Here is a 24,707-nt window from a genome sequence, read left to right as displayed (position 1 = left end):
CTGGGGGCAGCCCGGCGGTTCTGGGAGGTGAGGATGGAGGCTGGGCTGGGTACCCTCACCTGCTCAGGTGGCTTGGAGCTCCAGGAGGCTCCCCCTCTCCCCCCACCTCTCCCAGGACTCAGCTCGGCAGGGGAGGGGAGGTAAGGGGATGCAAGGAGAGGGTGAGAAGGAGAGGGGGACGCGGAGCAGGGGGCGCAGGGTGGAGGGGCGGGGCGCCCAGATGCGTGGCCCCAGGTAAGCGGCACTATGGAGGCAAGGAGCCCACCCCGAGCCCACTCCGTGCCGGGCCAGGAGGCGCTGATCAGGTCGGGGCGCTTTCGGAGAGAAGGGAGGGAAGGAAAGGGCTGGGGAGCGGGGACGCGGCTGCTGTATGCGCGCACTCCAGCATGTGTTTTTGCTGCCAGTATCGAGAAAAAGCTGCGCAGAGGAAGGGGCACCGCGGGACCTGCACAGGCCGGCTGGTGGGGGCGCGGGGCTGAGTGCGAATCCGCCACGCGCCCAGCTCACAGCCGGGAGCCCTGGCCAGCTCCGGGGCGCCCGCGGCTCCCCATAACGAGGGTGGGGAGACATCCCCCGGGCAGCTGGGGCCCCAGCCCCAACTCGGGAAGCAAATCAAAGGGGCCAGTGCACCTGATTCCCTCGACTTTCCTGAAACTGCCCTTCCTCCTATTATTCTAATTACGGAATTTTAATTTTCCCTTTAAAAAAAAATAAAGACAAGAAACAGAAAAGCACAGAAGGCACTTGTTTGGTTTCATTTTGCCTTCACAGTTTTAATGACTCCATTTGTGGAAGCTGTTTAGGAAACTGGTGAGGAGGAGAAGGAAGAGGAGGCCCTGAGAGGCTCGGCTGTGGCCTCGGATGCCCGCACCCTCCCTTCTCTGCTGGGGGCCACTCGGCCTTGGTGGCAGGTTCTCTTTACTCCCCAAGTCCCGTGACCCCGCCTCCCTTCCTTTCCTACAGGCCTTGCTAGGTGGGCTCCCGGATGGATGTCTCTCTGCCACCCCACCCCAGGGCTGAGGGTCAGAAGAACACACTTAGAGGGAGGGGGGCTCCAGGACGGACCCTTTAGAATCACTAACCTTACTCTCTTAAGCACTTGGAATGAGGGAGTCCTTCTCTACCCTCATCCCCAAAGTCCTAAGCAGCCCACACCCTCTTTAGAAGAGTGTGGGGAGGAAGGGAAGGGGAGATGGGAAGATCTCATCTCAGGCCTGACAGCCAGAAACTCAACAGAGTGGGTGGGGAGGAGATGGGCTCCCCAAAGCTTCAAAATAAAAACTAAAAATATATTTTGTCCCATCTATACAAATGAAGGCAGAGTTTTAAAATGTAGAGCCAGCTAGTCCCACACTCCAAGGGAGCGTGGCCAGTGGTTTATCTCACCTGGGATGGGTTAGGGATCAGGGGTGGAGCTACCTTTGGGCACCTGGCTAGTCTCAGGGCCTGACCTCTGGCCCAGCCCTTTACACCTGTCTGGGGTCAGCATTCCTGACTCCACCTCTTTTCCCCATCCCACTACAAGTCTCAGTCTGACCTAACTACCAAACAAACCTTATCTTTAGCAGCCTGCCTTCCCTAGGGCCTCAATTCAACAGCTCAGTCCCAGACCCATGCAGCCAGGTGGAAAGAAGGAGCCAGAACTAGCCTGAGGTTTGTGAGGCCTGAGTTCAGATTCCAGATCTATCCCTGAGTCCCCATATAAACCCCCCTTCCCCCCCTCCCCAGGGCAAGTCAGGGCCTGTCCCAAAGCTTCAGCAGTTAAGGAAAGGGGTTGGAAAAGAGGGGAACTGTTTTGTCCTCTGGAATTCCCAGTTTGGGGTGGGGGTGGAGAGAGGAGGAAGGAGAGAAATTACCTCCGAATTTCTTCCCCTGCAGTGATACTTTCACTTTAATGAGAAAGCACATTAAGACACTCTTGATTTTCCATTTGTTTGAGATGGGTGTTTGCTACAGTGTAGAGGGTGACGCAAAATGGGCCACCGCACCACACCCACCCACATGCACACACCCACCCACATGCACACACATGCACACACAGCAGAGACTGGGAAAACTCTGACTTTAATTGCATCTTAAAAAGATGTGTTATCATGATTCCACGGTCCCTTCTCAACCATCCCAGCCAGAAGCCAAGGCAAGACTCTTTAAAAACTCCTGGAAAGGCTAACGGTACGGTGAGAGGAGATCCTGAGGGCCAACAGGGGCTTTTGAAGTGGCCTCTGCTGGCCAGTCACTTGCTGACACCTCCTCCTTCTAAGGGTCTGGATTTTATGGTTCCGGGTTTGATTTTTCCACCATCAAACTTTATGGCTTAAAAATCCCTTAGTGCTGTAAAGGGAGCTCATCCCCATATCCACTGGGAAGGGGGGTGAGGGAAAAGAGACAAAGTGCCTGCCACCTGACGGAGCTTGGACACCTCCCAGAGAGAGCCCTGCTCTGTGGAGACAGCCTTATCTCCATCAGCTTGATATATGCCTTCAGGCAGAGGTGGATGGGGCCACGAGGAGGCGTCCAGTGTGACCTGAAGCAGCCTGGCTATTAGAGAGGAGCAGTCCTGCACGCAAGTCCGCCATCTGTGGTCAAGCAAGATTGAGAAGAGCCAACACTCTGGCCTTGCTTTTCCCCAGCAGTGAAATGGGACTCGTGACGGATCCACTGGGCAGACCCCAAGAACATTCCGACAGATGTTCTGTGCCTGTGGCATCGGAGAAACGGGCTGCGTGGGAGGAGGGGGCATGTTCTCCCCTCCTTGAAGGCAGATTTTCTAAGGGCTTCAGATTCTGGGCAGAGGGGGGACTGCACGCGGACCCCACCAGTTGGGCCCACTGTAGGCTGGTGGGCAGGCAGCCCCTGCCGCGCTAAGTAATGAGCACAATTCCAACACCGGTTCTGCTCACTAGTGAGAAATCAAAGCCCGGTATTAGAGGCCACTTCTGGCTGGGCTCCGTTTGTGCCCAAATCCATCAAAGCCCTGGGCCTGGGGTTTCCTCTGGGGAAGGTGGGGGCTGGATGCTTTGTTAAGCAGGAAAGGCAGGCCACCCCCAGCCTCCCCAGCCCAACTCTAGGCCAACCAGTCTTGCCTTTTTCCTGCCCAGCGGAGGCCCTCCCCCCTCCCCTCCTCTCCCCTTCCTTCCCCTCCCCTGTAACCTCAGTATTTATCCCTGATCCCATTGCGCGGCTGGTTCTAAAACAGTTTCCCAAGCCCCGATGCTGCCCAAGTGGCGTTTACAGAGGCTTCACCCTACCCTTCAATCACCTCCCCTCAAACACCCTCAAACCAGAAACCAACACCCCAGCCCAGCAACTCCCACCTTCAACTGCGCTCTTTAAAACAAGGTTGGTCATTCAGCAGCCTGCCCCCTCCCCCATCATTACCTTCCAACTTCAAAACACTGCTTTAAATACCTGAGTCTGCCCAAATCGTAATTAACTCGGATCAAATGATTGTGTCGTAACTTTACAACAGAGGGCTGGGGGGGGAAAAAGTGGAGGATGTGCTAAAACCAAGCCCTCGCTCCCAGGCCGTGGGAATCATTAATTCCAGAGCGAGGAGTCTTTGGCCATCGGGGTGTAGTGGGGGGGGGGGGGGCTGCGTCACCTCGTCCACTTTCTGCGCCAGCTTTCCTGCCCCATTCTCAGCCCCAACTCGGAGGGCTCCACGCGGGACGACCCCCTGCCCCAGCCCCGCCCCAGGAGCCGCGGCGTCCAGCTCCTCGGGTTCCCGCACCCAAGGCAGGTGGGCTCCCGTGCGTCCTCCCGCTCGCCTTAGGAGTCGCAGCCCAGTCGGCGGCGCGGGGCCCAGCTCCAGGCGAGCGAGAGGTGTGCACAGCCAGGGCGAGGGGGTGGTGCCGTGGCGGTAGGGACTTTATTTTAGGAGCCTACCAACCCCCTTAACGCATCTTGCAGGCCCACTGTAGGCAAGCGCATCTCGCGCCGGCTCCCCGGACGGGGGGTGGGGGTGGGGGTGGGGGGATGTCAGTGACCCATTTACAAGGAAACTTGGCAGGATCGCTACGTACTCTGCCCCCACCCCAACACACACCAAACCCCAGAAAGAAGAGAAAAAAAAAAAAAAAAAAAAGACTCCTTCCCGACCTGCGGATCCTGCGGTCGCGGGCCACGCCAGGAGCAGTGCTCGGCCCTTCCCCCTTCTACAGCCGGCCTCCCTGGGTAGCGGGGCGCCCCGCGGGTCTCTCGCTCCTTCCCGTCTGCGGGTCTCGGGGGCGCAGCGCGTAGGAGCTTGCACGAGCCGCCCGCACGGCTGGGAAGTTGCCGGCGAACCGCGAGCCAGCGCACACCTGGCCCGAGCAGCCGGAGCCCCGTCTTTTCCTCCTGTGCCGCCGCCGTGTGCGGGGAGCCCGGGGTCCCCCGGAGGCCAGCCTTCCTGGCCGGGTCCTCCCGGGCGGCGGAGCGGGGAGCTTCCTCTGGGGCACCCGGCCGCGCCCCCGGGGGTGGCTGGTGGGGCGGGGAGACCTGCCTTCCCACCTTCCCACCTTCCCACCTTCCCACTCGCGGCCCCTGCGCCTCCCCGTGCGGGCGGACGCGGCGCTCGACCGCTCCAACTTCGCGCAGCCGGGCGCAGCGGGCCCCGACCCCCGCCCGCGTGCCCGGTCGCTCCCTACCTGCTCGGCTCAGCCTCGGGTCCCAGCAGAGCAGCAGCGCCAGCAGCAGCGCGCCCCGCGCTCCGCTCCGGGCCCACATGCTCCCGCGGCCAGGCTCGGGCGCCTCTCCCGCGGGGCGCGCTCCCCGGCCCCGGCCCCGGCCCCGCCGCCGCCGCCGCCGCCGCCGCCTCGCCGTCCTCCCGGCGCCCGGCCGCGCCAGCCCGTGCGGTCCGTGGGGCCCGGCGCCCGCTCTCCCGGCCGGGCTCCCGCGCGCCCCTCTGCGCTCCCGGCGCCCCGGCGCTCCGAGCGCTCCGCGGGCTCGCGCGCCCCGGCTCCGAAGTTACGCGCCGGCAGGTGAGCGCCCCGAGCGGCCCCGCGGCGGCCGGCCCCGCGCCTCCCCGCGCCCCGCCGCCGCCCGCGGCCCCGGCGCCCTCGCCGGCCCCCGCCGCCTGCCACAATGCCGAGCGCCGCCGCCCGCTCGCCCGAGTCGGTCCGCGAGCCCGGGAGGACCGCGCGCGGCGGGGCGGGGGCGGCGGGGGCGGGGGCGGGGCCGGGGCGGCGGGGGCGGGGCCGGGCGGGGCCCCGGAGGGGGGCAGCGACGGCCGGCGCGGCGCGGCGCGGCCTCCGCCGAGGCTGGGGGCCCTTCAGGGGGGCGCTCGCGAGACGCTCGGCCCGGCGAGCTGGAAAACCCGGCCGCGGGAACGTGGCTGCAGGCGCAGGCTGCCCAGTTTTCCTTTTTCAAAAACCAGGGAGATGTATCTCAGCTCTCCTTGGCTTGGCTGCGTCAGCTTTCTCCTCTGATTGAATTGAGGCCTCTCGCTTTTGGCTGCCTTGGTCCTTATTACCTGTGCCTTCAAAGTGTGGGGATGTTTCGAAAAAGAAAGAAGAAAAAGAAAAAGAAAAAGAAAAAGAAAAAGAAAAAGAAAAAGAGAAAAAGAAAGAAAAAGAAAAAGAAGAAAAAGAAAAAAAAAGAAAAAAGAAAAGAAGAAAGGAAAGGAAAGGAAAGAAAGAAAGGAAAGGAAAGGAAAGAAAGAAAAAGACTCCCTAAATGGGAAAAATCTCAAACACTTCAGGCCCGGTTGAGCCGGGGCTTACAGCTATGTGAACGTAGGTATAGATGCGGATCATCCTGGATGGCTCGGCTTCTCTGTGTGACCTTAGGCAGAACTGTTTACCAGACCCCTCTAAACCTCCTGTACCACCTTAGGTGCTACTGTTAAAAAGCTGCCCTCCAAGGTAACAGTAGGGCAGAGGGGAGAGGTACAGCCCTTGGGCTCTGCTCCTCACCCTCTGTGTGACCTTGAGCAAGTTACTTAACCATTCTGATGCTTCCTTCATCATCATCTAAAATAGAGAAAAATTATAATTATCTCATAAGGGGGTGTAGAGTTGAATGAAAAAAATATGTATGGAAACTGCATAAATGTCACTAATCTCTCTTTCCAAGATCTCCTCTCCTTGCCAGTCTGATTTGTGGGGGAAAGTCCTGGCTACCCAAGAGTGGGCCAAAAGGCATATGGAACTAGGTGGAGCTGGAGGGATGGTAGTGTCTTGAGACTGAAACACAGTGATACCAGAAGCGGTGGACCAGCTGCCCTGGCAGAGACCTGTGCCCCCGAGTTAGTCTTCACAACAACTCTGAGTTGTACCAGTTATATCCCCATTTTATAGATGATGGAATGGAGGCACAGAGATGTAAGGTCATTTGATCAAGATCACACACAGCTTTGAGAGAATAAGTGAGTGAAGGGGACAGGGGAGATGGAGTTGGAGAGAAACTCTGAGCTGGGGAGCCTCCACCCCACACCTCCTCTGGGGCTGGACTCAAAGAGAAGGATGCTGGCAGCCAGCAGGAATGCCTGTGTCCCCTAGCTCTGATCTGTCTCTACTTGGGATTTTTCTGGAGCACGGATCTAGAATCGTTCCTCAAATACAAGTGCAGTGGGCTACTTCAGGAAGGGGTGAAGGAAGTCAGAGGTTGGTCCAGCCAGGCCCGGGAGCCAGTAGGGGATGGGCTGGAATCAGGCAAAGTGTCCCCAGTGACACATGTTCCCACATGTGATACCTGTCCCAGTGACACTCCAATTCCTAGATTGGAGGAGAAAGGACTTGGGGACCAATCTAGCAGGCTGGAAGGGGACCTGGTGGGGGCAGAAAAGCAATAAGTACTGCCCAATATCCTCCTCCACACACTCTCCCTGCACAGGTGGGGCCTGGAGCATCTGGAGCATGGTGCTTGTAGTCAGCCACTTCCCCTGCCCTCTCTGGCTGGGTATTCAGGATCTGGAGGGTGGATATAGGTGGAGCAGAAATACCTGGGAAGAACTTTGGCCAACTGAGAAAGGTCCCTGTGGGCAAAGGTAGTTAGGTTATCTTTAGCTTGGCCCAGGACAGCCCAGGCAAGTGTAGTGGCCAACTCCACCCATCCTCACAATTACAAGCACACATACATACACAAACCCCAAGCACAGTTATAAGCACACATGGCCCATAGACACCTATAAAAGTACACACAAGTAAACATGCAGCAAAGATCCACAGGTGCAAAATGACCCTCTTAGAAACACTTACAAACAGGTTCCCCATTGCAGAGACAACCACAAACCCAAGACATGAGGCCAAAAAAAAGCGCACACATTCCCCATGCCACAGACACAGACTCACACACAGACATCTCCAAAAGCACAAATGGACTCATAAGAAGAGACAAATTGATACTTAGATACCTAGCTACCCCAAAGAAGCACATATAGGAACACAGGTACCCAGACCCACTACTGACTGTCATCCCCTGGGTGTGGGCACATGGTCAAGGACACTATGCTGCATAACTCAGCTGGGAGCTCAGCAGAAACAGAGCATGCAGGGACTACAGGGCTGGTGTTCTCTCCCCAGCCTCCGCCTCTCTCCCTCTCTCTCTCTTCATCAGAAGGCCAGTGGGAATTGGAGACTTCTGAAAACTTCCAGTCCTCTGGACTTGCTGTTCAGGCAGGAATTGTACCAGGTAGGCCCTTCTAGCCCAATGTCAGGTTTCAGGGCTTTGTTTAACTCCCAGCAGCAGGGAAGGGGGGATGAGAGGGCAAGCAAAAGAAGAGTGGTTATTTATTTCCCTCTCTCCTGCAGGTGTCTGCCCCACTTCCCTCCCCAGCCTAAAAACTCTTTCAATTCTTAAAATATGCCTATGGGGCATGGGGGGAGGGTCCTGGGCCCTGTTTTCCCTCCATGACTCCAACATCAGGGTGGGGAACTTACTACATGGGGGATCCCTCCATAATTCCCCTGCATCCCCTCCCATGCTGTCATGGTGTGCCTGCTGGCCCTCGGCTCCAGCCAGGGAAAGGATTGCAGGGGGAGTCATAATACCCAGAGCCCATACCTGTCCCTTGGATAGGTGAATGGGCAAGGCCCGGGCCCCGGGATGACTCATTGGAGTAATGGGATTACAAATTACTAAAGTGTTCCCAAACCCAGCAAAGGTGTTCTGCTGTGAGTTAAGAAGGAGGAGGAGGTGGTGAGCTGCTTGGAGGCAGGGCACCTCCTTTCCCGTTTACCATTATACATCCAGCTTGGAAGACAGCATCCAAGATAGGCCTACAATCAATATTGGTTGAGTCAGAACATCAGTGAGACTGGAAAAAGAGGGGTTACTGAGCAAAGCACCCACAGCCTTGTCAAATGGGCCCTAGAAGGAGCCTCTGACCTCCCCCTCCATTTCCTGGGAGCCTGGGGCCAGGGGCAGGAGGTGGGGCTGCCTTCCTACAACACAGAGCCAGTTCTGACACTTACTGGAGTCTGCAGATGCTTCCGTGGGCTACCCTCATTTCCCCCAAACCTGAAGAGCATGTGGCAGACGAGAGTTCTGGAATCTGGAGTTGAGCTGATGTTTGATGGACCAGGGCCAGCTCTGACCTGCTGGGAGAAGGTGGGCTGGCTGCTGAGCCTTTTCCTAGCATCGGTTTCCTCGCTTGTAAAATGGAAACACTACGTACCTCCTAGAATTGAAAAGAACATACAGAAAGCCCCTTATCTGGTTGGGTACGAGCTGATTGAAAAGCAGCTGCGGGTTGCGGCGGCGCCGGGCTGGGTTGGCACCTCCCGCGGCGGCCAGGCCCCGTGTGCGCGCAGGTGCCACTAGGGGGCGCGCTGCAGCTCGCATCGCCACCGAGGCCGCCGCGGCCTCCAGCCTAAGGCCAGACCCCCAGGGGATGGGGGGCGCCCAGGAGTGGTTCCTGGGACCCTGGCTTGTCTAGGGGAGCGGGCTCTCAGACGACTCGGTTTGGAGGATCTTGGGAGGTGAGGTTTGAGAATGAGTTCAGAATCCCTCCCCTGATCCATCCAGTCCGATGCCCCAAACACCTGTACTGTGGGGAGGGAGGCCCCAGGGCCCCAAGGCCCCTTAAAGCACTACCATGTCTTTGTAGTAAGATCATTATAGCTAATGCGGGGTGCTTTCTAGATGCCAGGTACTGTCCTGGGTTCTTTATGTGCGGACCACAGCCTTCTGAGATAGGTACTGGTTACTACCTCTATTTGCCAGGTAAAGCACTGCAGCCCAGACGGGTCACCTGCCCAGGGTCCCCTACAGCTCGGGAACGGTGCAGTGGAGATGCAGATCTGGACAGAATGGTCTCAAGTGTGTACTCTTCTTTTTCAATTGAGATTAAATGCACATAACCTATCAGGGCGCCTGCCTGGCTCAGCCAGCCGATCGTGCAACTCTTGATCTCGGGGCTGTCAGTTCACGCTCCCTATTGGGCGTCAAGTTTACTAAAACATAAATAAATGAAAATGTATGACCCTGCGTTTTCTAGTATATCCAGGATGTTGTACGGTCATCACAACTATCTAATTCAATAGCATTGCCATCACCCCTAAAAGAAATCCCACACCATGAAACAGTTACCTCCCCTGCTTCCCTTGCGCATTCTTCCCTTCGTCTAGCCCCTGGCAACCACGAGTCTACTTTCTTGTTTCTGTGCATTTGCCTATTCTGGGAAATTCATATAAATGGAATCACAACACTACGTGACCATCAGGCTTGGGCTCTTAACCTTGGATAAATACTGTGACAGCCCTCCTCCCACTCCCATCCCGGACACACATCTTTTCTGTGGTCCCCCTGGAGAGGGTCCTCTCCCTGGGGTTTAGGCAACAGAAGCAGTTAGTCACAAAAGCCTTGGGGTCAGGCCGATTTGGGTTTAAATCCTGGCTCTGTCTTGGACAATTTATTCATTTTCTCTGCTGTTGCCTTCTCAAAATTCTTTGTTGTTGCTACTGTTAATTTAAAAAAAACTTTGAATTTTAAACGGCTTTAGATATACAGAAAAATTGCAAATATAGCAAGTTCCTATATACCCCTCATCCAGTTTCCCCTACCATTAATATCTTACATTAGTATGTACTATATTTGCTACGATTAGTGAACCAATATTGATATGTTATTATGAACTACATTCATATTTTCTTAATTTTTACCTAATATCCTTTTTTTTCTGTGCTTGAATCCTGTCCAGCATGCCACATTACACATAGTGATCATGACCTCGAAGACTTCTTTTGGCTGTGATAGTCTCTTAGGTTTTTTTTGTTTTCTATAATGTTGATGTTTTTGAGGATTATTGATTAGGTATTTTGTAGAATGTCCTTCAGCTGGGATTTGTCCATCTTAAAATTCTTAATAATTTTTTGAAAAGATTTTATTTATTTGGGAGAGATCTGAGCTGAGGGCAGATGCTTAGCCAACTGAGCCACTCAGGTGCCCCAAAATTCTTAATGATTTTTGAACAAGGAGCCCTGTTCAAAATAATTTTGCACTTGGTCCTACAAATTAGGTAACCTGTCCTGTCTATAGCACAGGGCAAAGGCCCTGGAGCGGGGCCTGGGATATGCCCTAGTCTGGCTGGTGAGTCTCAGTACTGCCCAGAGGGGCTTTAACAGCTCTGAAGAGGGAGTGCTGGACTCCAGACCCAGGGTGGGAAGGAAACCATAAACCTGCTAGAAGATTGCATTCCAGGGAACAGTGTGAGAAAGATGTAGGGCCAGGAATGTGGATGGTGTATGGTCAGGGTGTGGCCAGGCCCTAGTCTCTCCACCAGGGGACAAAAGGGCAGAGAAGGCAGGAGGGGAAATCTTCCAGCTAAGGCAGGGGCTACTGTGCTAGAGACTGATTCTGCTCGGAAATGGGGAGGCCTGGGTGCTACCTGTAGGGAGTCCAGCTGTGGGAGCATATTTTAGGCTGGGGTGTAGGGGCGGATTGAGGAGGACAGCCCAGGGCAGGGAACCAGTCAGGTTTGCTCCTGAGGCAATGAGACCAGGCCTGGAACTGCAGGGGGTGGGGACCCAGAAGGAGAAAGAAAACTCTGGACTCTGAGCCTCATGGAGTGTGGGAATCTGGGGGTAGGGGAAAGGATGGGGGCTGCAAGAGCCCAGCAGGGGAAGGCAGGGTTGCAATAGGAGGAGTAGTGAAAAGAGGAGGAGGGGTGGACTGGGGAGAAGGTGGAGAATCTGGGTTTGGACAGGGTGAGTTAAAGGTGCCTGTGGACTTCCCGACATACCTGTGTGAACGGAGGACGGACCTGGGCTTAGAGGAGTGGCCACTGTCTTAAAAGCGAACAAAGCCAGCTAACATACACTAAGCAATTACCGCGAGCCAGACTCCGGGCCAAGAGCTGTACACAAATCAGTTCCTTCAATCTCCACGATAACCCATGAAGTGGATGCTATGCTTATCTTCATTTTAAAAATGAGAAAACTGTGACTCAGATTTCCCTGCTTAGTGGGAGACGGAGGCCAGATCGAAACCGTGGCAGTCTGGTTTCAGAGCCCGCACAGTTGTCACACACAGGGGACCGACCGCCTGCCTAAGTTCCCTGGGTAGTTCTTTTAACAGTGATTTCCTGTCCATCCTCTCTGTTGTTCTTGGAGTTCAGTGTTGATCCTGGCGTCCTTCAAATGGAAACTGAGGCTGGGGGAGAACCAGGGACAACTGGTCAGGACTGACTCTGAGCTTTCCAACCCTATTCTACCAGCCTCTTCTGATCCTGTCTGGAGTTAGGAGTGGGGAATTATCTCTGGAGAGGGAGGAGAGGGTGCAGTGTAACAAGGACACGATTCAAATAGCATGATAGACCCTGTAAACTCTCTTGTGCTCTTTTAAACATCCCAGTTGAAATGTGTTCAGGTAACACCAAGTTACTTGGTCTAATGCAAACATCCAGGCACTTGACATTTATCTTCAAACTATAACAATACAGTGCTTGGTGTGTAGAAATGCCTTTTGCCATTTCACATAGTGCCATTTCAGAACTGCTCGTGTGATGCTTCCTGTATTGTTCATGTAATAATGGGCTGCTAATCGAATTGAATGCTATATTTATACTATCCAGAGAGGACAAGATAATTCACTCCCTGAGATTAATATTTAAATCAACTTTATTTACAAATCACTATCTTGATAATTATAACTCTGCAAAGTTTTCATTTGGGCAAAAGTAGAATCGCTCAAGTTCTAGCAGTCGCTTAAACCAAAAATGAGAGAGAATTCAAAATGAATTTGTAAGGGAGACAAGATTCCCATGTGTTTGGGGATTCCATGCTTCTGAATTTTCGGTAGCAGGTTCTTTTGAAGGTGACTCGCTTTGATTTTTACAGGATAAATGGCAAAGAAATTCTTCCGTGGAAGGTATTCTTGAGGTGGTCCTCACATGAACTGGATGCATGGGCCACAAAGATCTTAATTGGAGGAAGATGGAGAGGCAAGAATCCCAGTAGACTCTGTGTGTGTGTGTTGGGGGGGGGTGGTGTTTGGGGCAACAGATAGCGGAGACCTCTCCTTTCTGTTGAAGGCTGACTCTACAGTGAAGGGCCATATGGGGAGCGCCCCTCATCACTTCCTCTGCTCTATCTTTCTTGTAATATCAGCAGTCAGCTCATTTGGTTCTGGATATTTAGATTTCTCTTTGTTCCACTCTTTTGCCGTAAAATCAATTCTACCATGAGCTATGAATTTGGACTGATGTAGCTTTTCATTGGTTGCTTCTAGATCTGCTATTCCTGATGACTCTTTATCCACTGCTGGCATCTTTTAAGCAGGCTCTGTCGGTGTGCATGTGTATACATATTCTTTCTTAAAATGGCTGAGCTTTTCAAGTAGTTAGGTAAGTTGTAGGGTGAGAGATTTTTTTAAACAAGTCAAAACTTCTGCTCCCAGTTAAGAGGGCTGTACAATATTCCAGTGATTGCTACCCAGATTACCATCACTCAAGGGCCCGCACAGAAGTCAGGACTCCGACCAGTGTTGCCTGGTTGGGGTGACCTGTGGGAGCCAGGAGATCCCAAATGGTGGAGAAGATCAAGGTCAAGGAAAGGAAGGTTCAAGAACTAGAAGTTACACCCACGTTCCTGCCCACTGCTTCCTCTTCTGTCTTGTTAGGAATTTGATTGAAGCGTAATTTATATACAATGAAATGCACAGGTGTTGAGTGTAAAGTTCTATGACATTCGACAGGTGAACACACCTAGTAACCACAATCCCAATCAAGATCTGAACATTTTCATCATCTCGAAATTCCCTTGTCCCCTTCCCAGTCAATCCTCACCCTGCAGAGGCAACCACTGTTCCGATTTCTAACAGTGTAGGTTAATTTTGCTTATTCCTGAGTGCCACATGCATGGAATCAGATAATGTGTGGTAGCCTTCTGCGACTGGCTCCTTTTGCTCACCATAATGACTGAGATCCATTCCAGGTTGTTGTGGTAACAGAAGTTTGTTCCTTATTATTACTAAATAGTATTAATTATTTGAACACACCATAATTTGTTTATTCATTCTCTTGTAATGGACATTTGGATTGTTTCCCATTTTAGTCCAGTATGAATAAGGCTTCTGTGAATATTCTTGAACAACTTTTTTCTTTTTGGAAACCTATGTTTCCATTTTCTGCAGTAAATAGGAGTGAAACTGCTGGGTCCTCAGGTAAGTATATATTTAATTTTATAGAAAACTGCCAAAGCTGTTTCTCCAAAGTGATTGTTTCACTTTGTACTCCCACCTTCCGTGTATGAGAGCTCCAGTTGCACAATCTTCACCAGCATTTGATATCGTCAGTGTTTTTAATGAAGCCAGTGGGTGTGAAGTGGTATCTCAATTTAGTTTTAATTGGCGCTTCTCTGATGACTAGTGATGCTGGTCACCTTTTCATGTGCTTATTAGCCACTCGTATGTCTTCTTTTATGAAGGATCCGTTCAATCCTATTGCCCAATGTTTACTGGGATGTTTCTCGCGTTTTAATGTTGATTTATAGGACTTCCTTGAACATTCTGAATGCACACCCTTTGTCAGAGAGGTGTTCTGTGAATATTTCCTTCCTGTCATCTGTAGTTTGCTTTTTCATTTCATTAACTGAGTGTTTGAAAAAAGCCAACATTTTCCAATTTGATAAAGATCAATGGTTTACATTTCTTCTTTTATGGCTAATGCTTTTTGTGTCATAGAGATATACTCCTGTTTCCTTCCAGAAAGGTTATTGTAATTAGCATTTATGTTTAAGTCTATTATCTGCCGCTAATTATTTTTAATGTTTAGTGTGAGGTGGAGGTCGAGGGTCATTTCTTTCCCCATCTCTTTATCCACTTGTTTCAACATCATGTTTTTGAAAAGACTTTCTTCTCCCCATTGAATTGCTTTGGCCCCCTTTATCAAAAATCAATGAACTGTGTAAGTGTGAATCTATTTCTGGATCCTCTGTTCTGTTTCATTAATCCATTTGTCTATTCTTACACCAGTACCACACCATCTCCACCACCACAGGTTTACAGTTAATTTGTTAGCTCTCTAACCCTCTTTTTTTTTCTTTTTTCAATATTATTTTGCATCTTCTAGAGCATTATCGTTTCCACTACCTTTAGAATCAACTTGTTAATTTCCATTTAAAAAGTTAAGATTTTGAGAAAATGTCATCAAATGTATAGATCAATTTGGGGAGAACTGACATCCTAATGGTAAGTTTTCCAATCTGCAAGCAAAGATATCCCTTCACTTTCTTAATTTCTCTGAGCATCAATCTATCATTTTCATTATAGAGGCTTTGTATATTTATTCCTATAAATCTTGCAGGCTTTTATGCTGTTAAAATGATTTTAGTCTCATTTTCTAACTGTATAAAGATACAATTGATTTTGTATAATGACCTTGTATACTGTGAGTTACTAAATTCAGTAATTAATACTAGTTGTTTTATTCTCAATTCTTCTGGATTCTGCTCATACACAAACATATTATCTGTGGATAAAAAGCATTTTACTCATTCCATTTCAATTGTTATGAATCGTGTTTATTCCTCATGCCTTATTGTACTGGCTAAGATCTCCAGGACGATGTGGAACAGAAGTGGTGAGAACAGACGTTCTTCACATGTTCTGGATCATAGGGGGAAGGCCTTCATATTTCATCATTATGTAGGATGTTAACTGTCAGCTTTCTGTAGCTATCTGTTGCCATATTGAGGAAATTCCCTTCTATTTTATTGCTACTTTGCTAAGTTTTTTAAGTATCATGAATGGGTATTAGATTTTGTCAAATGCTTTATCTGCATAGATGGAGATGATTGTAATTTTTCTCTTCTCTCTTCTGTTAATGTGAATTATAGCAATTTATTTTCAAGTGAGAAATTAGTCTTTCATTCCTGGGATAAATCACATTTTGTCATCATATGTTTTCCTTTTGATATCCTGAATTCAACTTGCCAATATTTGATTAAGGAATGTTTGCATTGACGTTCATGAGGGATGTTGCTCTATACTTTTTTGTAATATTTTTGTGGGGTTTCAGTGGAGGGTCATGTTGGTATTGTAAAATGAGTAGGAAAGCATTTCTTCCTTTTCTAGTTTTGGAAAAAAGTTTGTGTGAGATTGGTACCATTTCTTTCTTTAACAGTTGAAAGATTTCACCAGGGAAGCCGCTTGAGACCAGTATTTTCTTTGTTGAAGGTTTTAACGTTAACCCAATTCTTTAACAGACTTAGGCCCATTACTATTTTCTATTTCTTCTTGGGCTAGTTTTGGTAAGCTGTACTTTGCTGGAATTTTTTTCATTTCATCTGAATTGTCATATTTATTTGTGTGGGATTTTAAGATGGAGCCTATAATGATATCCCCTTTTGGCTTTTGGTATTGGTAATTTGAGTGTCCTCTGGCTCTCCCTTTTTATTCTTTTTCATTCCAGCTAGAGGGTTGTCAACCTTTTGATAAGATCGTTTTCAATCTTTCAAGTGATCATATTTGTTTTTGATGAATTTTTCATTTATCTATTTTTTAATGCTTTTCACTCTATTAATTCTTTCCTTATGCTTACTATGGAACACGCTCTTTTCTTCTTAATGTGGATGCTTAGATCATTGATATTTAGTTTTATTCCTATGTAACATAAGCAGTTAAAGCTATACTTTATTTTAGCAGCACTTTATTTGCATTCCATTAATTTTAACATGTTTTCTTTACAATTTCACTTAGTTTGTTCAAATAACCTTCAAGGAAGGAAAATAGGGGGAGGGAACAAAGGAATAAGAAACAGAATGAGCAAACAACAAATAATAAAGTGGTAGATGTAAACCATAACATGTCAATAATCACATTAAATGTAAGTCATCTAAATACATCAATTAAAAGACAGAGATTTGCACAGTGGATAAAAAATTACCTAATTATATGGTGTCTATAAGAAACCCAGTTCACATGTAGCTATATAGGTAGGCTGAAAGTGAAAAGAGGGAAAAATATACCCTACAAAACTAATTTAAAAAAAGCAGAGTGGTGGGGCACCTGGGTGGCTCAGTCAGTTAAGTATCTGACTCGATTTTGGCTCAGGTCATGATCTCAGGGTATTGGATTGGAGCCCTACATTAGGCTCTGCACTCTGCATGGAGTCTGCTCACAATTTTCTTTCTCCCTCTGCCTCTGCCTCTCCCCTCACCTGTGCATGCACGTGCACTCCCTCTCAATAAATAAATGAATAAAATCTTTTTTTTAAAAAAAAAAGCAGAGTGTATATATTAATAAGATCAAGTGGACTTCAGAGCAAAGGAAATTACCAGAGACAAAGAAGGACATTAAATATTGATAAAAGGGACAACATTCCAAGAATATATAGAAATCCTTAATGTATATGCATCAGACAACAAAGCTAAGTAAAAAATGACAAAACTGGAAGGAGAAATGGAAATAGACTTACCTGCAATTACAGTTGGAGACTTTAACATCCCTTTCTCTCTACCAGACAGAAAATCAACAAGGATATAGAAAAACTGAGCAATAGCATCAGCCAACAGATCTAATAGGTATTTATAAAAACACTCTACTCAAATAGTAAGATATACATTATTTTCAGGTGCTTACGGAAAATGTAGAAAAGTATATCATATCCTGGATTTTGAAACAAATTCTAACAACTTAAAAGAATTGAAATAATGTAGTCTGACCACAAGGAGAATCAAACTGGAATTCAATAACAGAAAAATAACAAGAGAATCTCCTAACACTAAAAAAAAAAAATACTTGGAACTGAATTATAATGAAAGTACAACATAATTGTGAGATGCAGCTAAAGGAGCATGGAGAGGTAAATTTATAACACTGAAAACTTACATTGGAAAAGAGGAAAATATCTCAAATCATTTTCACTTACTTCAAAATATTATCTCATTTCCTGGGGCATTATTCTTTGATCAATGAGTTATTTAGGAGTGTGCTGTTTAATTTCCAAATATGTGGTATTTTCCAGATACCTTTTTGTTATTGATATTTGATTTATCCAAATATGGTCACAGAACAAACTTTTTATGACTTCAGCCCTTTAAAATTTATTATAATTTGTTTTCTACATGAATACCTATAACATATATATCTTGATGAATATTCTGTGTGCATATATAAATAATGTATACTCTGTGATTGTTAAATGTAACATTCTATAAATTTCAGGTAGTTTATTGAAAGCAACTAGCAAATTGATAGCTTTTTTCAAATCTATTTTGTTTATTCAAATCCTTTGTAATCTACTTATTCGAATGTGGAAAGAATAATGTTAAAATGTTCAGATATAATTTCTCTACTTCTTCCTTTAATTTCCTGAGTACTCACTTCATGTACTTTGAAGCTCCATTATTGAGAACATAGACTTTTAGGAAGGTCAAGTCTTCTTGATAAATTGACCATTTATCATGGCGTTATGTCTCTATTGCTGGTAACACTTTGTTTTGAGGCTGCTTTGCCTGAAATTACCATAGCAACAACTTTTTCTTACATGATAAGAAAAACTTGTTTTATATGTTACAGCACAATATTATAAATAGAAAATATAGTTGCCTTGAGCAATAAGAGAAAAGGCAAGCAAATCTATCAAATTAATCAATATAAACTTTACATCATTGTTGTACCTATGGACCATACCGTATACTCTGAACAATTTGAACAGTTGTATTAAAGTATACATATATGTTAATGTATAATATAATCTGCATCTATTTGATATGTATATCTTGTAAGTTTAGACCCTTATACACCATGGAACCATGACCTCATCAAGATTGTGACTCTATCTATCATTCCTGCAGGTTTCCTGATGCTCCTTTGTAATCCCTCCCTCCTGCCCCTCTGTCTTCCCTGCCCTCCCAAGCAAACACTGACCTGCTTTCTTTCACTGTGGGTTAGTTTGCATCTTCTAAACACGGAATTACATAAAATGTACTCTTTTTTGTTCTGTTTCTTTCTCTCAGTATACTAATTTTGAGATTCATCCATGTGTTAAGTGTATCAGTAGTCTATTTCCTTTTGTTACTGAGCAGTAACATATTATGTGGATATACCACAATTTGTTTATTCAATCACCTGTCACAGGATGTGTGGGTTGTTTCTAATTATTACAAATAAAATTACCATGAGCATTTGTGTGCAAGTCTTTTTTGTTTTTGTTTTTAAAGTCATCTCTATACAGATGCAATGAAATGCCGGGACACCTGCACCCCAATGTTTATAGCCCCAATGTCCATAATAGCCAAACTGTGGAAGGAGCCTCAGTGTCCATCGAAAGATGAATAGATAAAGAAGATGTGGTTTATGTACACAATGGAATATTACTCAGCCATTAGAAACGACAAATACCCACCATTTGCTTCGACATGGATGGAACTGGAGGGTATTATGCTGAGTGAAATAAATCAATTATTTCATTGACAATAGGACAAACATTATATGGTCTCATTCATTTGGGGAATATAAAAAATAGTGAAAGGGAATAAAGGGGAAAGGAGAAAAAACAAGTGGGAAATATCAGAAAGGGAGACAGAACATGAAAGATGCCTAACTCTGGGAAACGAACTAGGGGTGGTGGAAGGGGAGGTGGGTGGGGGGTGGGGGTGACTGGGTGGCAGGCACTGAGGTGGGCACTTAACGGGATGAGCACTGGATGTTATTCTGTATGTTGACAAATTGAACACCAATAAAAAATAAATTTATTAAAAAAATAAATAAAGTCATCTCTACACTCAGTGTAGAGTGTAGGTCTCAAACTCATGACCCCAAGAAAGAGTTGCATGCTCTCCTGACTGAGCCAACCAGGCGCCCCTGTGTGCAAGTCTTTATATGGATATGTGCTTTCATTTCTCTTGGGTAAATATATAGGAAGGGATTACCTGGGTTATACACTAGGTGTATATTTATAGAAACTGATCAACTGTTTCCAAAGTGGCTATACCATTTTCTATTCCCGCCAGTAGTGTATGAATGTTCCGTTTTCCCCACATTTTTGCCAATGTTTGGTACAGTCTTTTTGTAATTGTAGCCATTCTACAAGGTATGTTGAAACATACCTAGTAAAAAAAATCCATTCTTTTAATTGGCTTTTAACCCACTATTGAGATTTGAGAGAGATAAATATTTATATAATTGAAATATATATACACATTTGAGATATATATATGTATATATATATATCTCAAATATATAGTATGATATATCTCTCTCTATATATATGATATATACACCGGCTAAAAAAAAAAGGAAATCCTGCCATTTGCAACAAGGATGAAATTTAAGACCATTATGCTAAGTAAAATAAGTCAGACGGAGAAAGACAAATACTGCATGATCTCACTTATATGGAGAATCTATAAAAGTCGACTCATACAAACAGGAGAGTGGTGGTTGCCAGGGTGTGCAGGGTGTGAGGAACAGGGAAATGGTGGTCAAAGGGCACAAATATCCAGTTACAAGATGAATAAGCTCTGGGGATCTAATGTACACCATGGTGATTACAGCTAATAGTACTATATTATATACTTGAAAGTTGTTAAGAGAGTAGATTCTAAATGTTCTCACCATAAACAAATATTAATTAAGTGACATGACGGAGGTGGTAATCATTTTGCAATGTAGGAGCGCATCAAATCAACAGGCTGTACACCTTAAACTTTCACAATGTTGTATGTCAATTACATCTCAGTGAAACTAAATAAATTATATAGGTTCTAGCCATTAAAATTAGGCAAGGAAAAGAAATAAAAGGCAGGCCAATTGGTAAGAAATAAATACAACTGTCTTTATTTGCAAACAACATGATGGTCTATGTAAAAAACCTGATGGAATCTAAAAAAGCTACAAGAATAGAGGCACCTGGCTGGCTCAGTCAGTTAAGCACCTGCTTTGATTTCAGCTCAGATCGTGATCTCAGGGTTGTGAGGTTGAATGCTGTGTCATCCTCTGCACCGGGTGTGGAGCCTGCTTGAGATTTTCTCCTTCGCCTCTCCCCCGCTCACCTCTCTCTCTCTCACACAAAAACAAAAAGCTACAAGAATTAAGAAGTAATTTAGCAAGGTTGCCAGACATAAGATCAGTATGTTTAGAAATCAGTTGTATGTCTATATACTGGCAATGAACAAGTGTAAATCAAAATTTTCAAAAATATAATTTACAATAGCCTAAAGCCAGCTCTCAGAAGGAGAAGAAAAAAGAAAAAGAACAAACAGCCCCAGCAGCTCTATCTGGCAGTGTTTGCCAATGTCGGTTGTGTAAATACTCCCACCATAGCTGAGTTCAAGATATCAGCATAACAGAGTAACATAACGGAGTGGAATTATGAAAAGATGTGCTCAACTGGCTCTCATGAGCACAGCTGGTTCCAACACACGGCTGCATATTTTCCTACTTCTTCATATGTATTAATTAAAATATTTCTTTCCTTTTTATGAATACTATCTAGGAAAAATGTGAGGACGGAAATATAATTTTACTTTGTTTGCTTATATCTTTCACAGAGCCGGTAAACACTCTCCTCCACCTTGGGGTGAGGGGCAGCCTCTTCCCGAGGTGAGTTGACTGGTGCTGGGTTTTGGTGTTAATTAGATCAAGTTCACCTGTGATTAGTGCTCTCCTCAACCTCAGGTGCCACGAGCAGCTTTTTGATCCTGCTATTGAGCTGGGAAAAGGTTTGGCTGCTGTTTCCGATGGCCTTTGGCTCACCTTTAGATTGGGGCCTGGCATAGCCTTGACCTTGAAGTGCGAGAAGAAGCACCACACCACGTGCTCCTCCTGTGGGAAGGCTGTGTGCTCAGGGGTGAGACCCAGAGGTGTAGAGCCAGGCTGTTTGGGCTGAGAGTCGAGCTCTTCTCCTTGACTCTTGGGCTGATTTTTCTAAAAAAAAATTTCATTTCATTTCATTTTAATTCCAGTCGAGTCAATATACGGTGTTATATTAGTTTCAGGTGTACAATACAGTGATTCAACGCTTGCATGCACCACTCAGTGCTCATCAAGACGGACGCTTGTGTGACTTTGAACAAGACCTGTCTTACCCTCAATTCCCTATCCAGGAGGCGGGCATGATGCCTGCCTTGTGGGGTCATTCCAAGAAGGAAATGAGATGAGCTTTGTGTTATGCCGAGCAGGGGGCCTGACACACAGTAACTCCTTTCAATCTGAATTATTTTAGGCCTCCAGGGTTAGAGTACCCATCTCTCCTGGAGGGCCTGCCTTCATCCCATCTCTAAGCAGCGGCAAAAACAAGGCGGGGAGGCCTTGGAGGGCCTTTAGTCCCCCCATAGTAGCTACCTGCCCCTCTTCTAAGCTATCACCCAAATAATATTGTGTGATATGGACAATTGGCATTTCCCCCCAAGCTTATAGATAAGCATGTCTAAGAGTATTGTTGTGGGTTGCATCGTGTCCTTCCAGCCTCAATAAAAGGTATATTAAAGCCCTAACTGCCATTATCTCAGAGTGTGATCTTATTTGGAAATAGGGTCTTTACAGATGTAACCGAGTTAAGATGAGGTCATTTGGGTGGGCCCTAATCCAGAATGACCAGTGTCCTTACAAGGAGGAATCCGGACACGGATGCACCTGGAGGGCAGATGCTGCGAACACACCTTGTGAGGATGTGGGGACATGCAGCCACAAGCCGAGAAGTCCGAGGACTGCTGCCCCCCCGCCCCCAGAAGCAAAGAAGAGCCTACAAGTGTTTCTACCCAGTCTCAGAGGGAGTACCACTCTGCCTACATGTTGGTCTCAGACTTCCAGCTTCCAGAATTATGGGACATTAAGTGTCATTTTAAGCTCCCCAGTCCATGACACCTCATTGTGGTGGCCCCAGGACACTAATCCAAGCGCCTTGAGAAAGTTCTACTTTATTAATCCCAACATACGACCAAGCACAAGTCCCTTCCTCCTTCCGTCTCTGTGCTCCCTCAATATCCGAGCTTCTGCTCCCTGAGTCCCTTCGAGTAGGGGCTCTGCAGCCGGGCCCCCACCCTGGGTCACCCAGAGAAGCAGCTATCAGTTCCCCCCATCCCACTCCTTCTGCTCCCACTCCCCAGTTCCATCCTGCTCTCACCTCCCAGGAACCATGTGTCCCCTCACTCTCCAAAGGGGGGCCCTCCACAGGGAGGCAAACAAGCCTTGAGTCCCTCCTGGGCTCCTGGGTGCCTCAAGACATGGTCCCAGGGGATCTTGCAGCTCCTTGCGCCTATTGCATGATACTGTAAGCCCAGGAGTTGTGGATGGAGACCCTGAGGCTCACAGCAGTTGGGGAACCAGCTAAAGACAGCTGGCTCCTGAAGGGAGGGTGTCGGGGGCCAGGCTCTGCGGTCACTCCACACTGTCCTCTCTGCACTGCCCCGGGCAGGTGCCAGGGGTGCAAGCTGGCCCGTCCACTGGACCTGTGTCCTCCCCGAGGCTGTCCCAGCTGGCCTGCAGTCCTGCCTGGACTCTCCCGCTGTCTTCAGGCTTTGTGCCTAGAGAAGCGAGTCCCTTCCTGGTGGCTCTGCTCAGGGAGGAGGCCTCCCCCCGGGCTGGGATGGTCTTTTCCTGTTGAACAGTAATTTACTGTGTTTCTCACTGAGCTCACCTCAGGGAAAAACATGCTGGGAAACAGAGAGTAGCAGCTTGTGAAGACAGTGTGTCCTCTGAGGCACTTTCCTCCCCGCCCCCCTTTTAAAAAATCGCTTATCCTCATGTTAGTTAATTGCATAACATCCTATTAATTTTTTCCACCCTCTATCACCTTCCCTGGAAACTGCACTGATGGCTGATCTCACTGGGCTGGACAGGGCACTGGGAGGTCAGGGGTCCAGTCCTGGCTTGTCCACTCACTCCCTGTGTGACCTTGGGCGGGTCCCCCTGATGCCAGTGGCAATGCAACAGCCCTGTTTGCTCAACAGCACCTAGTATGCTCTGGGCTCTATGCACGAGTCCTCTCACCCATGCTCACGGGCCCCTCTACGGGGCAGGAGCCCCACTAGCAGACACGGGAGGAGGTGGTGCTCAGAGAGGCTGAAGAACTCCAATGAGGCCACCCAGTGAATAACATCAAGGCTGGGGGGTAAGATGAGGCAAATCTGCCCAGACTGTTTTCACTATACCATGCTGCTGCCCCTTCCCTCTCTGTGTCCTAGTCTCCCCAGTTGTGAAATGGGGGATTGGACTAGGTGGCTATCAGGCCCTTTTCCAGCTTTCTAGACAAACGGCTCTACCCTTGTCCCCCTAAAAATCCCTTATTCATCTGGTGACCCATGACCCTTGAAAGCATAAACGTGATCATACCACTTGCGCAACCTGTGCAGTCTTGTTTATCAAGTGTCTTTCCCTGAGGGCAGGGGCTCTGCTATCCTCTCACAGCTCAGTCCCCGGCACGGAGAAGGGTGCTGGGTGGGCTCTCAATGCTTGGGCAGTGGTTGCTGCTGGGGTTCGATCAGCACAGTGTGGTGGCTGGGGCGGGAGGCGAGTTTACAGGGCGAGCTTGGCCGCCCTGGGTGGGTGTTGAAGTGGGTCAGAAGGCCAGGCTGGTCTGCCCGATTGTCATGATGAAGTTGGTAAAGTTGGGCTTTGGTTCTTGGGCTGCCCCCCTTGACGGCCAGACCAAGCCCATCTCTGCCAGCTTATTTTCGCCAAGGTCTTATCTGATGAGCTATTTCTGTTTCTTAAATATAGCCATCCGTATTTTCATGAGATCTGAGTGGAACATAAAGTACCGGGGATCCAAAGGGATGCGGTGCTAATGGTGGAATTTTAGACGTTGTGAAAGACACGAGGAGACATATTTTGGGGCAGTTAGTGTATAAGCAGGACCTCAAAGCCTTCCTGGTGTGCAGTGACTCACTCCAGAGGAGGACTCACTCTAGATGGGGAAGAGATATAGCGGCTCCCTGGTCACCAGTTTCAGGAAGGGCGGGGCAGCTGTCTCACCCAGACCAGTGGTAACCCTCTCCTTTCTCCCCATTGTAGGATCCTGGTCATCTCTTTTGACTCACCCATCCCAACCTCCTCGTTGGACCAAAATGGGCCCGGAGCTCAGAGAGGGCAGTAGCTCGCTTGAAGTTGCACAGCACGACAACGGCCTGTGCTCTGTAGCCCTATCTTTCTGACTTCCAGTCTTTGCTCACCCCAGTAGTTTCCATCTGTGTTCTGGGGAGCCACAGGGTTCTGCAGAGGTATTGAAGAAGCTGCCACAGGGTGGGATGGGGGCAGGTGTTGAGTAGGAGCATTCCAGAACCCCAGCCCTTCCCCAGGAGCTGCTTTACACAGGAGGCGGTCTGTTTAAAGAAAGCATCCCGCTTTCT

The 24,707-nt window shown here is 47.9% G+C and overlaps 1 protein-coding gene across 2 annotated transcripts in view; it reads right to left on the bottom strand.

The window, feature by feature from the left end:
- UNC5B (unc-5 netrin receptor B) overlaps positions 1-4,753 on the bottom strand; it is an 80,706-nt gene extending 75,953 nt beyond the window's left edge. For both annotated transcript variants that reach the window (XM_038534250.1, XM_038534251.1), the window contains exon 1: positions 4,626-4,753. In XM_038534250.1, coding sequence (XP_038390178.1) covers positions 4,626-4,704 — 79 coding nt within the window. In that variant the 5' untranslated portion in view covers positions 4,705-4,753. The remainder of the gene's footprint in view (positions 1-4,625) is intronic.
- Positions 4,754-24,707: the final 19,954 nt, after the last annotated feature.

Source organism: Canis lupus, chromosome 4, assembly GCF_011100685.1.
Source record: "Canis lupus familiaris isolate Mischka breed German Shepherd chromosome 4, alternate assembly UU_Cfam_GSD_1.0, whole genome shotgun sequence".
Lineage (NCBI taxonomy): Eukaryota > Metazoa > Chordata > Mammalia > Carnivora > Canidae > Canis > Canis lupus.
This window is presented reverse-complemented; position numbering and strand designations above follow the sequence as displayed.